The sequence below is a fragment of the Aulostomus chinensis genome, chromosome 2 (genome assembly GCF_037954235.1).
Source record: "Aulostomus chinensis isolate RoL2024-O1b breed Wild chromosome 2, RoL_Achi_v1.0, whole genome shotgun sequence".
NCBI lineage: Eukaryota > Metazoa > Chordata > Actinopteri > Syngnathiformes > Aulostomidae > Aulostomus > Aulostomus chinensis.
In genome coordinates, this window is record NC_141321.1 from 12,770,779 (window position 1) to 12,783,276 (window position 12,498).

At 45.3% G+C, this 12,498-nt stretch overlaps 2 protein-coding genes across 4 annotated transcripts in view; one reads left to right on the top strand and one right to left on the bottom strand.

The window, feature by feature from the left end:
- Window positions 1-12,498, bottom strand: part of prmt3 (protein arginine methyltransferase 3) — a 99,406-nt gene that overhangs the window by 53,574 nt on the left and 33,334 nt on the right. The window lies entirely within an intron of this gene.
- Window positions 459-6,238, top strand: LOC147269099 (histone acetyltransferase p300-like). The gene is made up of 16 exons (XM_086193867.1): window positions 459-747; window positions 885-967; window positions 1,238-1,282; window positions 1,647-1,765; window positions 1,956-2,195; window positions 2,481-2,569; window positions 2,838-2,918; window positions 3,297-3,353; window positions 3,473-3,550; window positions 3,658-3,725; window positions 3,836-3,986; window positions 4,135-4,395; window positions 4,522-4,687; window positions 4,828-5,010; window positions 5,138-5,355; window positions 5,535-6,238. Exons 2-16 carry the CDS (start codon window positions 907-909, stop codon window positions 5,542-5,544), a joined length of 1,827 nt encoding a protein of 608 aa, XP_086049993.1. The 5' UTR covers window positions 459-747; window positions 885-906; the 3' UTR covers window positions 5,545-6,238.

The following is a 12,498-nucleotide window of genomic DNA, read 5'->3' on the forward strand; positions in this document are numbered from 1 at the left end:
CTCCTGCTATTAAGCGTGATCCCAACATCTGTGCCAACATCCTGCAATTGCAGTCAGCAAATACAGAAAACAATGAACCAGCGATGTCTGTCAAGGGGACTTCCAAAGAAGGATATTAAAAGGTATCATGTTGGTGTCCAGAAATGCTAGTTAGAATACAGGGATCAAACAGACAAAATATTCAGTGCTCAGAGAGAAATGCAACTTCTCGAAGCAGCAAAGTGATAGTCGGTTCAAAAATGCGAATCAAATCAAATCCATCAGTTAATATTGTCAAGTCATAACAAAGTCAGAACTCTCAGATCACGGGAAGTGTGCTGCATTTTTCAGTAAAACAACAATTTGGACGGGGGGGCATCCATCTAGTGAGGAGCCCAAATTCAACTTAATGGTGTCTTTGCAATCTGCAAAAAACGAAGCCACCGACTCCTCCTCTGAAGTCAGAGATGGAAGTCAGAACTCTTGAGATTACAGTCAAAGATCAGTGTCAAGACTGCAAGACTGAAGGCAGAGGTCAGATTTCATTGTCTTCACTGCAGACACTGGGCTTGACACTGACAGACATGACAGAGGCCAGTTGGCAAAGACGTCACAACAATGATGTTAAGTTTTACAGTTCAGGGACTGAAGCCAATGAGGATGACAGACCAGGACAACATATTTACAAGGTATAAGACGCTCCGAAAGCTAAATCCTAGCACCAATCAAACTTCTGCCAAGGCCCCTGATTTCTTAAGTCCACCTGAGGTATTTTATCTGCATTTCATACTCCACTGTTGTTACATCAGACGGCGGTCTTTTAATTTGATCGAAATTGAAACTTCAACAAATGCATGTCACGTTTCCCAAGAGCCTGAGGTGTTGTCTTCATATTTAATTTACAGATACAAACTTGACTTCTTTGGAATGAAGTCAGCAAAGAAATCCTTTAGGAAGCATCGCCAGACTCCATTCTCAGGAGACCCCAGTATGTATACACACACCTAAGCTTAATCATCACATCTGATGATGACCAACGAAGGAAAAAAGAGCACCGTTCACCTAAACAGGATTCAAATTAATACCTCAATGTATCACTGATATCCTTAGTTCTTTTACAAAACGCTCACATCAGCTTAATATGCCTTACAGACACTTTATCTTATGGTTGTAAGGTATATCTTGTACACATTGCAAGGTTTTACTCATGATCCATGGGAGATGTGAAAAGCACTGAATCTTCTCTTCTGTTTTCTAGAGTCAAAGAGGAGAAATGATGAGACGATTGTGGTAAAGGCTCGAGGTAACTTCACATCTAGGAAATGTGTTCTCAAATGTTTTTTTTGGGGGGGGGGCACCACAATTCGCTCTAAGACAGCAGTGACGATACTGGACAAGAGAGTAAACGGTGCCAAGCCTGACACTCAGACCTGGTTCCGTTTTGTTGCCACGTCTCAGAGATTGAAAATTTCAGGTTCAAGGGCTGGTGTCAGGCCAGTACGAGCCTGTGGTGTGTGATGAGTCATCCTTTTTGGCATTCTTCTTCCACCCCTACTTGTCTTGGAGCTTCCCAATCATAGCCTCTGCATCCCATCTGTCTTTTTAAACTGACAAATTCTGTTGTTCTTCCCACCTCCAAGTCTCTGATTTGATCTTTTTCCCTCCAGTGTCTAAGAAGGAGCAGCTGCGCCAAGCTCTCATGCCGACCCTAGAGGCTTTGTACCGGCAGGACCCTGAGTCCCTTCCTTTCCGTCTGCCAGTGGACCCCCAGATACTGGGAATACCTGTACGTATTCCAACAAGTAACAAAACTGACCTAATAAAGTACTGCTCTGGCTGCCATTTTGCCTCAAATAGGAAAAAAATTTAAAAAACACATAAAATGTTGACAGTTTATCAGAAGTTTGACATTGAAATGAATATTTTAACGCTCCACATAACTGTTCAATTCATGGTTTTTGCCACCTCCAAACCAGGACTATTTTGAGGTTGTAAAGAAGCCCATGGACCTGTTGACCATCAGGAGGAAGCTGATCAGTGGGCAGTACAAAGACCCGTGGCGGTATGTCGAAGACGTCTGGCTCATGTTTAACAACGCCTGGCTCTACAACAAGAAGACCTCACTTGTCTACCAGTACTGCTCCAAGCTGGCCGAGGTGTTCGAGACTGAGATCGATCCTGTCATGAAGAGCCTGGGATATTGCTGCGGAAGGAAGGTAAGGCACAAGCTCATACGGTTGGGCATTAATCCGCTCAGGCCCTTTTCGCAACAACAAGTTATTGCAGGTTCTTGAATCGGAGACTAAAAGATTCAAGAACCTGCCATATTAATATTTCAAAAATTCTCAGTCTATGCGGGATGTTTAAGTCCACAAATGACAAAACAATAAAAAAGGAAAGTATATCCAGAAAACATTACATGCTAGTATTTCTCATGCTCAGCCGAGGCAACAACTTCCTTTCTTTCAACAACTTTTTCTCTTTGTCTCTTGTTGTTACAGTTTAGCTTTAACCCCAGTGATTTACCCTGCGGTGGAAGAGAAAAATGCAAAATCCCACGTGACACAATTTATTTTAACTACCAGAACAGGTAAGGCCAACTAACACATCAGAACACAAGCAACACACAAATCAGCACCAAAACAATACAAAAAAATAACAGCAGTATTGACATTTAGATGTTTTGGCTGTGAAAATGCAGCCAAGTGATGTATCTGATTATTTTCACACTGAATGTATTTCCCTCAATGGTGCAGTCACAGATAAGTTTTAATTTGTCTTCAAATGGTTTCCCTGGCACCATTTCCATTTCAGTTTACATCCTGGCAGTAACCCAAATCTGGTCGTCTTGTTCACAGGTTCAACATCTGCCAGAAGTGTTTCAATGAAGCCCGGGGCAACAGAATTTCCCTGATACATGACCCCTACACGCCTTGGATGTGAGTACAACTTAAACTTCCAGACAAGCTTTTATCCTCAGGTATCCGAAGCTGATATTTGTATTCTCTACATCATAATGTCATAACTTCCATGGTCATTTTGATTTGGTCATGAAAATTAACACTGAAAAACCACTGGACATCTGGCCAGCTCCTGGAGATGTCCAGTGGTTTCTGCTCTGGTCACAATGAATCATCCTGATAGAACTTGAACCACTGCAGGGCAGTAAGAAGCTTATTTTTGCCAAATAAAATGTGGGTCGACAGTGCATGTAGTTGCATTACAGCTGAGGATGACCTTGCTTTTGGTTCCACATTGTGAATGTTCTCATTCTTGTTGTTCTTGTTATTTAGTTTGTATTTTGATCTTTCTCACAGGAACGTTGAAAAAAGCCACTTCCAGCCAATGAGGAACGACAACTATGTCCCTGAAATGTAAGTCTCCCTCTAAGTTCATTTCCTGCACTAAATTTAGTCACCTGTGCACCGAAGAGGGAGAATTCAATGATGTCACGTCTGACTATGTCTGTCGTTTCTGCTGTTGTTGTTTTCAGGTTTGTAAAGTGTAACGACTGCGGTCGGAAAATGCATCAGATCTGTGTGCTGCATAATCCCATTGTATCGCAGTCAGGGTAAGCCATCTTTGACGCAACTTTGGAAAATATATTTTAGAGCACCCGGCAATGCTTACTAACCTTTACATGTAACCGTTGATTAACCATTTCCTCCCAAACCACAGATTTACATGTGACAACTGCCTCAAGAAGTCATCCAAGACGAGGCCAGAGAACACATACACGGCCAAAAGTAAGTGGAATATATTCCTCGCATGCTTCATGCCGTTGTTTTATCCAACAGTTTCAGCAGAATAGATGTTTGTATGAACTTTGCTAAAATGGCTCCCTGGTCTTTTGCAGGGCTTCCCCAGACCTGGCTGGGCAACTATCTGGAGCACCGTGTAAATAGCTTCCTTAAGCAGCAGAACCAGCCTGAAGCGCGCAAGGTCATCATCCGTGTGGTAGATGCCACAAACCAGATGGTGCATGTCAAGCCGCACATGAAGTCCAGGTAGGAGATGAAGTCCTTAGTCCAGTAGAGGAAACAGTAGGGTTTAGTCGCTGATCGAAACGTTTCTCTGATTTTTTGACCATCATTAAACTGCTGGCTTTCTGTTAACCTTTCTCCTGAACCTGTCTTGTTCGTTTCTCTTTTCCAGATTTGTCGACAAGGGGGAGATGCCTGCCTGCTTTCCCTACACAACGAAAACAGTATTTGCCTTTCAGGAGTTGGACGGGGTGGATGTCTGCTTTTTTGGGATGCAGGTGCAAGAGTACGGCTCCAACTGCCCGCCTCCCAATCACAAAAAGGTCTACATTGCTTATCTTGACAGCGTACACTTTTTCCAGCCTGGACACCTGAGGACTGCTGTTTATCACGAGATTCTGCTGGGTTACTTGAATTACGTCAAGAAGCGAGGGTAAGCAAAAAGCTCAATATTTGTGAGGTAAAACAACCTTACAGAACATTATGGTAACACAGTGAAATCAAATGAATGCTTCTCCTTGACACTACCCCAAATTCATTAACCCTCACCCTGTCTCAGGTTTACAGCAGCTTATTTTTGGTCATGCCCGCCTTCTGACGGGGATGATTACATTTTTCATCGCCATCCAGCAGACCAAAAGATCCCTGACTCTGAACGTCTGCGTAAATGGTATCAGAAGATGCTGGACAAGGCCGTAGCTGAGGGCATAGCCCATAACTACAAGGTACCACTTGTTTTCATCATAAAAACTCTCCCACATCATACAAAATTTGCCAGTGCCAGACAATATCCACGCCACAAGATCAAGTTGTGGAGTTTCCATGACTGTACATTTTAATGTGTTTTTTCCGCTTTGCCCCTCAGGACATCTTCCAACATGTACTAGATGAGAATTTGAGTGCCAAGGATCTAGTATATTTTGAAGGGGACATCTGGCCCCGCGCCCTGGAGGACTGTGTCCAGGATCAGGAAGAGGACGAAGAAGAGGAACAGGACTGCAGTGACAACCTGACAAACAGAGTCTATGCCAGAGCAGAGCAAAATGAGGTACGTACATCTACATTCCTCTCATCTAGCTGCTAATTCTTGTTCAGAGGATGAACGGCATTTACAAGAAGCACATTGATGCAGCAACTGATCCTGTCAACTGATCCTGTCCACTCTTAATTCCCAGGACTACTTTGTAATTCAGCTCAATGAGGTGTCAACAGCCAACATCCAGCACCCCATTACTGACCCAGACCCCCTGATGTATAGCAACTGGATCGACGGTTCCGGTTCCTTCCTGGAACTGTCGAAGCAAAGAAACCTGGAGTTCAGTTCTCTCAGGAGGTCCAAGTGGAGCACAATGCACATGTTGTTTGAGCTCCACAGTCAGCTCCACATCGTGAGGTGAGAATCAAAGCTCTCTGAAATCTTCCAAATCTTGAATTGAGAGGAGCAGCTGGTGTCCCTCCAAACTACTGCAGCACAACTAACTGCAGGATTGTAGTTTGCCTTATATTTACATGGAAAGCTTTAACAAATACTACACGTCAATTAATTAATAATTCCTTTCTCATGCTATTCAGAGTCCTGTAGCCTCTTGCCATCCCAGTATCCAGAGCAGTGCCATTTCAAGAGAGCTACAATCAAACAAAGGGACCAGAAAATTGAACAGCTGGAACAAAGGATTGACGACATGGAGCAGGACTCCTGGGCTGATGACCTGACGTAACGTAACAGCTATGCAAGGGCTACAGTCAGTCAACATCAAGATGTAGACGCACCAGCTGAGGAGCCACACACTCTGGAGCAACAAGTGGTCCGGTTCCTGTGCAGCAACAACATCTACCTTGACATACAACAAATTTCAGCTTGTCGCACTCTACCACGCAAAGATAGACAAGCCAAGCCTGTGAATTTGGTAAAATTAGTGAATGAAAGCACAAGATTAAAGTGTTGAATAAGTGGAAAAACCTTACGACTACTGGGGTGTATTCTAATGAGCACAAGACAAAGAAAAATGACAAAATAGCCTGGAAGGCCCACAAACTCAGAGAGCCAACCAAAATTCAAGCAACAAGGACAAGGAATGGAAAAGTGTTCCTAAACTGAAATGGACCACCAGAGGAAGCTAAGGTGTTTGCAGGACGAAATCCAAGCGGTCTGGACTGGGATTGTGCCTCCACAAGGAGCAAAGCCAGCTCAAGACATTCATCTGCAGAAGATTTTACATCATCATGCCCAGAGAAAAAGAATGTGGCAAATATAGTAAAGAAGATATTTCAGTATTTTTGTGTGTTTTTCAGAATATTTTGTTTCCTTTCATTAAGTGATGGAGTTGATTTAAATTTCATTCTTGAACTAAACTGAAAGTTCCTCAATCTTTTCAGCTCTCACAGATTGTGGTGGTGCAGTCAAAACTAGAAGAGCTGAAATAGTTTGTTGTTGGTGTTGTTCTGGTTTCAGAATTTACGGAGCCATTCCTGTGTGTTCACACCAAACGTGAATCTGCACATTCGCGTGAACAGTTTCCATACAAAATCTATGCAAACGTGCGAATTACGCAAATTTTCAGTTGGGCGGCGCGAATGAGGTGAATTCACGTGGCCAATTTTTGCAATTCGCGCAAGTTGAAAATATTCAACTTTGCCGAAAAATTCGAGTTACGACAGCCAATCAGCGTTGAGGTTGTCCCGACGTCACAGCTGACTGTGTCACAAGATGGAGGACAAGTTGATTGTGGCTATGGGAAGCCAAAGTTATATGACACTACGTGTCAAAATTACGAGAACCGGTTGAATAAGTTGGTGTCCATTCATGAAATTCTGTCACCCATCCGAGCTAGCAAGTCGTTAAACTGGCCAGTCGTCATCGAAAAATGCCGCTGGAAGAGGCAGTTATCCAGACCCAGCCCCTGGAGGACTTCGGTGAATTGCACCGAGCGGTGAATTGCACCGAGCTGTGCTCGCCTCTAGATGGTGTTGTGAACCCAGATACAACGGCTTTTAGTATTCCGACGTAGTTCGGCCTTCCACAGCAGGTAACACGCAACAGTTCTTTGAATAATCACGGTGAAATGGTGGAAAGAAAAATTGCAGGAAATACTTGCTACTCGGCCAAGTGAGCGAATTTGATTTATTCATTGGTGCTGATAAAAAAAAAAACACACACTCACACACTTAATCACCACAACCATCAACTATCTTCTAGACAAAGAGAATCTCCATGATGCACGGCTCCACTGTGGCTCAAACAAGTGAGTGTGATGCTCCAGTCTGCTCTGGGGAATCATCAGCCATTGAAACCACTGATAGATTTTGTTCCTATTCCAAGAGAAAACCAACATACTAAAGTACTGGTTCATCCAGGACATTCTTGTTAAACACATACATGTCAAATGAAAAATTTAAATCTATTCATTCATTCTTCTGTAAATGTCATTTTTATTCACATCAGTTTGTATTGATTACATCACCCACAAGCATGTAGGTTAAATCTAAAGGCATGAACCAGTTGATTCAGAAGCTGCGGATCAGCTCATGATCGAGAAACATTCACTCTGTAATAAGGGAGTGAACGGTGCAGCTGGTTATACATTTCTTGTTTATTCCTCAAAGGTGAAAAGCAAATGAGAACAGTCTGGCTTAAATCCTCCCTCTACCTGTGTTGCAGTAAGCGTGCGACCTCTCTTCCTGTTTCCGTGTGTTGCTGAACGTAGTGCCTTGCTTCATGGCACTAGCTAAAGTGTGATCATCCCTGCTAATTCCTTATTTCGTTCACTAATTACCTTCCAAAACTACATATCTAATTGCTTTCTTTGGCCAAAGTTTAAAAGATCATCTCTCTTGTGGCGAGTTTTTCTGCCGTAAACTCTCCACTCTAAGCTAACGATGGCTTCCCCTCTCGCTCTCCTCTCTCCTGCTCAGTGTGCCACATATTTACTTACCCCTCTGCCTCCTTTAGTGATACTGACAAGTGTGTTAAATGTAGTTTTGTAGCGTTGGAAGTGAAGCCTAGCAAGGTTGAATTGGACCTGTGATGGCTCCGCACCGACGGATCCGAACTATTAGCCGTTAGCGTTAGCCAGCCCCCGTTAGCTAGTTCAGTCTGCCTTTGCTTAGCTCCTAGCTTCGTCCCAACTGCCGCTTTCCTGGCAGCTCCTGAGCACCTGGGAAACCAGGGCACCTGAGTGACTGTCTAAAGGAAGCAGAGTCATAAGTAGAAGTCTGCTGTTAATGACCAACAACAGCTTCATGTTTCCAATAGGTTCTCCCCACTCAGCAACACACCTGGTGAGAAAGCCACTCTGGTCATTGGAAGTTCCATTCTGAGAAATGTGAAATTAGCAACACTGGTGACCACAGCCAAATGTATTCCAGGGGCCACGGCAGGCAACGGCCAGTCAATTTTAAAACTGCTGGCAAAAGGTCAATGTGATTACCATAAAATAGTTGGCAGTAATGACATCCCACTACACCAGTCGGAGGTCACAAAAATTGATATGGAGTCGCTGTGTACATTTATGAAGACGATGTTGGACTACACTACATGACCCACTACAACCCTGGCTGGGATGAAAGAGGAGACACACCCTCACATTGGTGTTTTATGTCCATTGTGCAGCGCCCCCTGTTGATTATGTAATGATTCAGGTCAAAACTGAGAGTGCTGGCCAGTTCAACAAACAGGGTGAAGGGTCATCAAATCTTGAACAGTACGGGTTCAAGAGACTGCAGCAACTTTGTGGGATAAGGGTCTGAATTTGCAGCCTCCTGGCTCTGGTCCTGACCTCAGGCTCTGAGACAACCTGTCTGTCAAAGGGTTTGTGATCAACATTGACACCCTGATGCTGATGATTCCTGAGCTGCTCATCCATCATGCGAATTTCCCGTTCAACCACATCCCAAAGGTGCTGTATTGGATGGAGATCTGGTGACTGTGGAGGCCATTTGAGTACAGTGAACTCACTGTCATGTTCAAGAAACCAGTCTGAGATGATTGGAGCTTTATGAAATGGGGCGTTATCCTGCTGGAAGTAGCCATCAGAAGATGGGTACACTGTGGTCATAAAGGGATGAACATGGTCAGCAACAATACTCAGGTAGATTGTGGCGTTGCAACGATGCTCAATTGGTAGTTAGGGGCCCAAAGTGTGCCAAGAAAATATCCCCCACACCATTACACCACCAGCACCAGCCTGAACCGTTGATACAAGGCAGGATGGAGCCATGCTTTCATGTTGTTTGTTATGTCGCTCGTTAGTACACCTTATTACTTGACACACGGAGCAAGAGAACAGATTTGTGTTGATTCATTCGGCTCTTTATTTCTTCTTACTGGCTATTGTTTACAGTCAAGGTAGCCCTAGCGGCAGTTTGCTCCCCCTGGTGGCAAGTACAAATATAACATCCAGGTTCATACATAACATATCTCCTCCCCACTAAACTGATAACAAACACATTTCATCTGAGCAAATTAAGAAATCACATCTCCTTTAAATTATCCAAGACATAAGATTCATACTTCATGTACTACTCAATAACATTAAACAATGCATTATGTGATAGCAACAATAACCACTTATAATTTCCAAACTAACACATTAAACAGTGTTCAACTTCACATTTGACATTCTTCAATTTTCCATTTCTTTTTTTTTTTTTAACATTTGTTTATTTAGCACGGTAACGTGCTGGCGGACGTGTGATCCTCACAGGATAACGTCGCACAGTCTCTGTCTCTGCACTTTCCATGCGTGTTGTTTCTGTGGACTGTGGTGCTTTGGGTGATTTTACTGGTTTGTGTGGCAAAATATCAGTATCCTCCATCTGTTGAGGTGTACTTGTGTCAAAGGTGTTACCTGTTGTGGTCGTGGTTGTCAGAGGCAATGACACAGGAGAACTCACAGGTAGACTCTCTACAGTCCCTTGTGTGTCTGACTCAGGCCGAGTCAGTATCTGGTCCACATGACGTTTCCAGACACCTTGTGTGCCCACATTTACCTTGTAGGACACAGGTCCGGTCTTCTCGATCACCACAGCTGGCGTCCACTTATCCTCCCCTCTCCTATAATCACGCACGATCACAGGCTCACCAACGTCGAACTGCCTCTCCTTGGAGTGCAGCTGACGCCGCTGCTGTTGAGCAGTCTGTGACTGGAGCACTGCTTCAGCAACACCTGGCTTCAGGAAATCCAGTCGAGAACGCAGCTTGCGTCCGATGAAAAGCATGGCTGGGGATTCCTTTGTGGTTGCATGGGGGTTGTTGCGGTAGGTCAGGAGGAATGTGTCTAGACGTTGTTGCACAGGTGTCGTTCCTCTGGAAGATTTCAGAGCATGTTTGAATGTTTGCACAAAGCGCTCTGCCAAGCCATTGGAAGCAGGGTGGTACGGTGCTGAGCGAATGTTTTACTCCATTAGCTTTCAGGAACATGCTGAATTCTTCAGAACAGAACTGAGGACCGTTGTCGCTGACAAGACTGTGTGGGATGCCATAGCGACTAAAGAGTCCCCTAAGCACTTGTATGGTCTTCATTGATGTGGTGCTATCCATGATGTGCACCTTTTGCGCCATTTGGAGTGTGCGTCCACGGCAACTAGGTACATGTGTCCTTCAAATGGACCGGCAAAGTCCACATGTATTCGTTCCCAGGGACTGGATGGCCACATCCATGGGTGTAAGGGTGCTTGACTAGGGTCTCTCTGTATGTGTTGACAAGAGTGGCATGACTTTGCTTGGTGTTCGATCTGAGAGTCAATGCCAGGCCACCACACGTAGCTGCGAGCTAAGCCCTTCATCCTCACTACACCTGGGTGTGCTGAGTGTAGCTCTTCCAGCACACGGGGGCGCAGCTTGTGTGGCACAATCACTCTCGAGCCCCACATCAGGCAACCGTGTTGCACAGTGAGATCATGGCGGCGTTGGAGATAGGGTGACAGCTCCTCCCCGGCGTCCTTTACAGCTGGCAAATGGCCACTTGTGACCATTTCCATAACACGAGACAGGGTGGAGTCAGACATGGTGTGACGCCTGATCTCTGTGCTGCTGACTGGTAATGTCTCTAACTGTGACGTGTAAAACACCTCCACTGCACCTTGTGTTTCACTGTGGGCATGAGGGAGTGGTAACCTTGACAGTCCATCAGCATTGGCATGTTGGGCCCCTTTTCTGTACTCGATGGTGTAATTGTGAGCAGTGAGCAGGAGTGCCCAGCGTTGCATGCGAGCTGCTGCCATGGATGGTGTGCTTTTCACTGGACTGAGGATGGTGGTTAGTGGGCGATGGTCAGTGAGCAGAGTGAATTTGTTGCCATACAGGTACTGGTGGAACTTACGTACCCCAAAAACTATGCCTAAGGCCTCCCTTTCGATCTGAGCATAGTTTCGCTCTGCTTTGCTGAGAGTTCTCGATGCATAAGCTATGGGTCTTTCTTCACCATCCGGCATGACATGTAAGAGCACAGCTCCGACCCCATAGGGTGAGGCGTCACAAGCAAGGCGGAGAGGTAGCTCAGGGTTGTAGTGTGTGAGCACCTCTTGTGACACTCGGAGTGCTTTAGCTTTCTGGAACGCTGATGCACAGGCTGATGTCGACTGCCACTTCTTTTCTTTGTTTAACAGTTCATTCAGTGGCTGCAGCACTGTGGCCAGGTCAGGAATGAAGCGTCCATAGTAGTTGAGCATTCCTAAGAACGAACGAAGTTGACTTACGTCGCCTGGTGCTGGTGCTTCCACAATGGCGCGTACCTTCTCAGGTGACTTGTGGAGCCCAGCAGCGTCGATGATGTGGCCCAGGTATTCTACGGACTCCTGGAAGAAGAGACATTTCTCTGACTTGAGGTGCAGGCCGTATTCCTCTAGCCTGCTGAGAACAGCATCCAGGGTTTTCAGGTGTGTCTGCTCATCAGGACCACTCACTAGGATGTCATCTAGATAGCAGTGAGTGTGTGGCAGGCCGAGGAGCACCTGGTCCATTGCCTTCTGAAATAAGGCGGGCGATGACGCAACACCAAACGGTAAGCGATTGAAGCAGAAAAGTCCTTTCTGTGTTGAGATGGTAAGCAGGTTCTTGGAGCTCTCCTCTACTTCCATCTGTAGATAAGCGTTGGAAAGATCCAGCTTACTGAAGCGTTGACCTCCGGCGAGAGAAGCGAACAAGTCCTCAATACGTGGAATTGGGTACTTGTCGATGCACAGAGCTGAGTTGAGGGTGACTTTAAAATCCCCGCAGAGTCTCACGGTGCCGTCCTTTTTGTTCACGGGCACCACTGGCGTCGCCCAGTCACTGTGCGCCACTGGTGAGATGACGCCAAGCTCAGTGAGGCGTTTCAGTGAGGCTTCCACTCGTGGTCGAAGAGCATATGGCACGTTGCGTGGTGGGCAGAATTTGGGTGTGCTGTTTGGCTTTAGAGTCTGGCTTTCACTCCTTTCATGGTGCCTAACTGGTCGGAGAAAACAGCGGAATGTCTCTTTAACACAGTCTCTAAGCTGCCTGTCGGTGTATGTTCAGCAACATGTACAGTCTTTATATTTCTCCAATTCAGTCTAATGG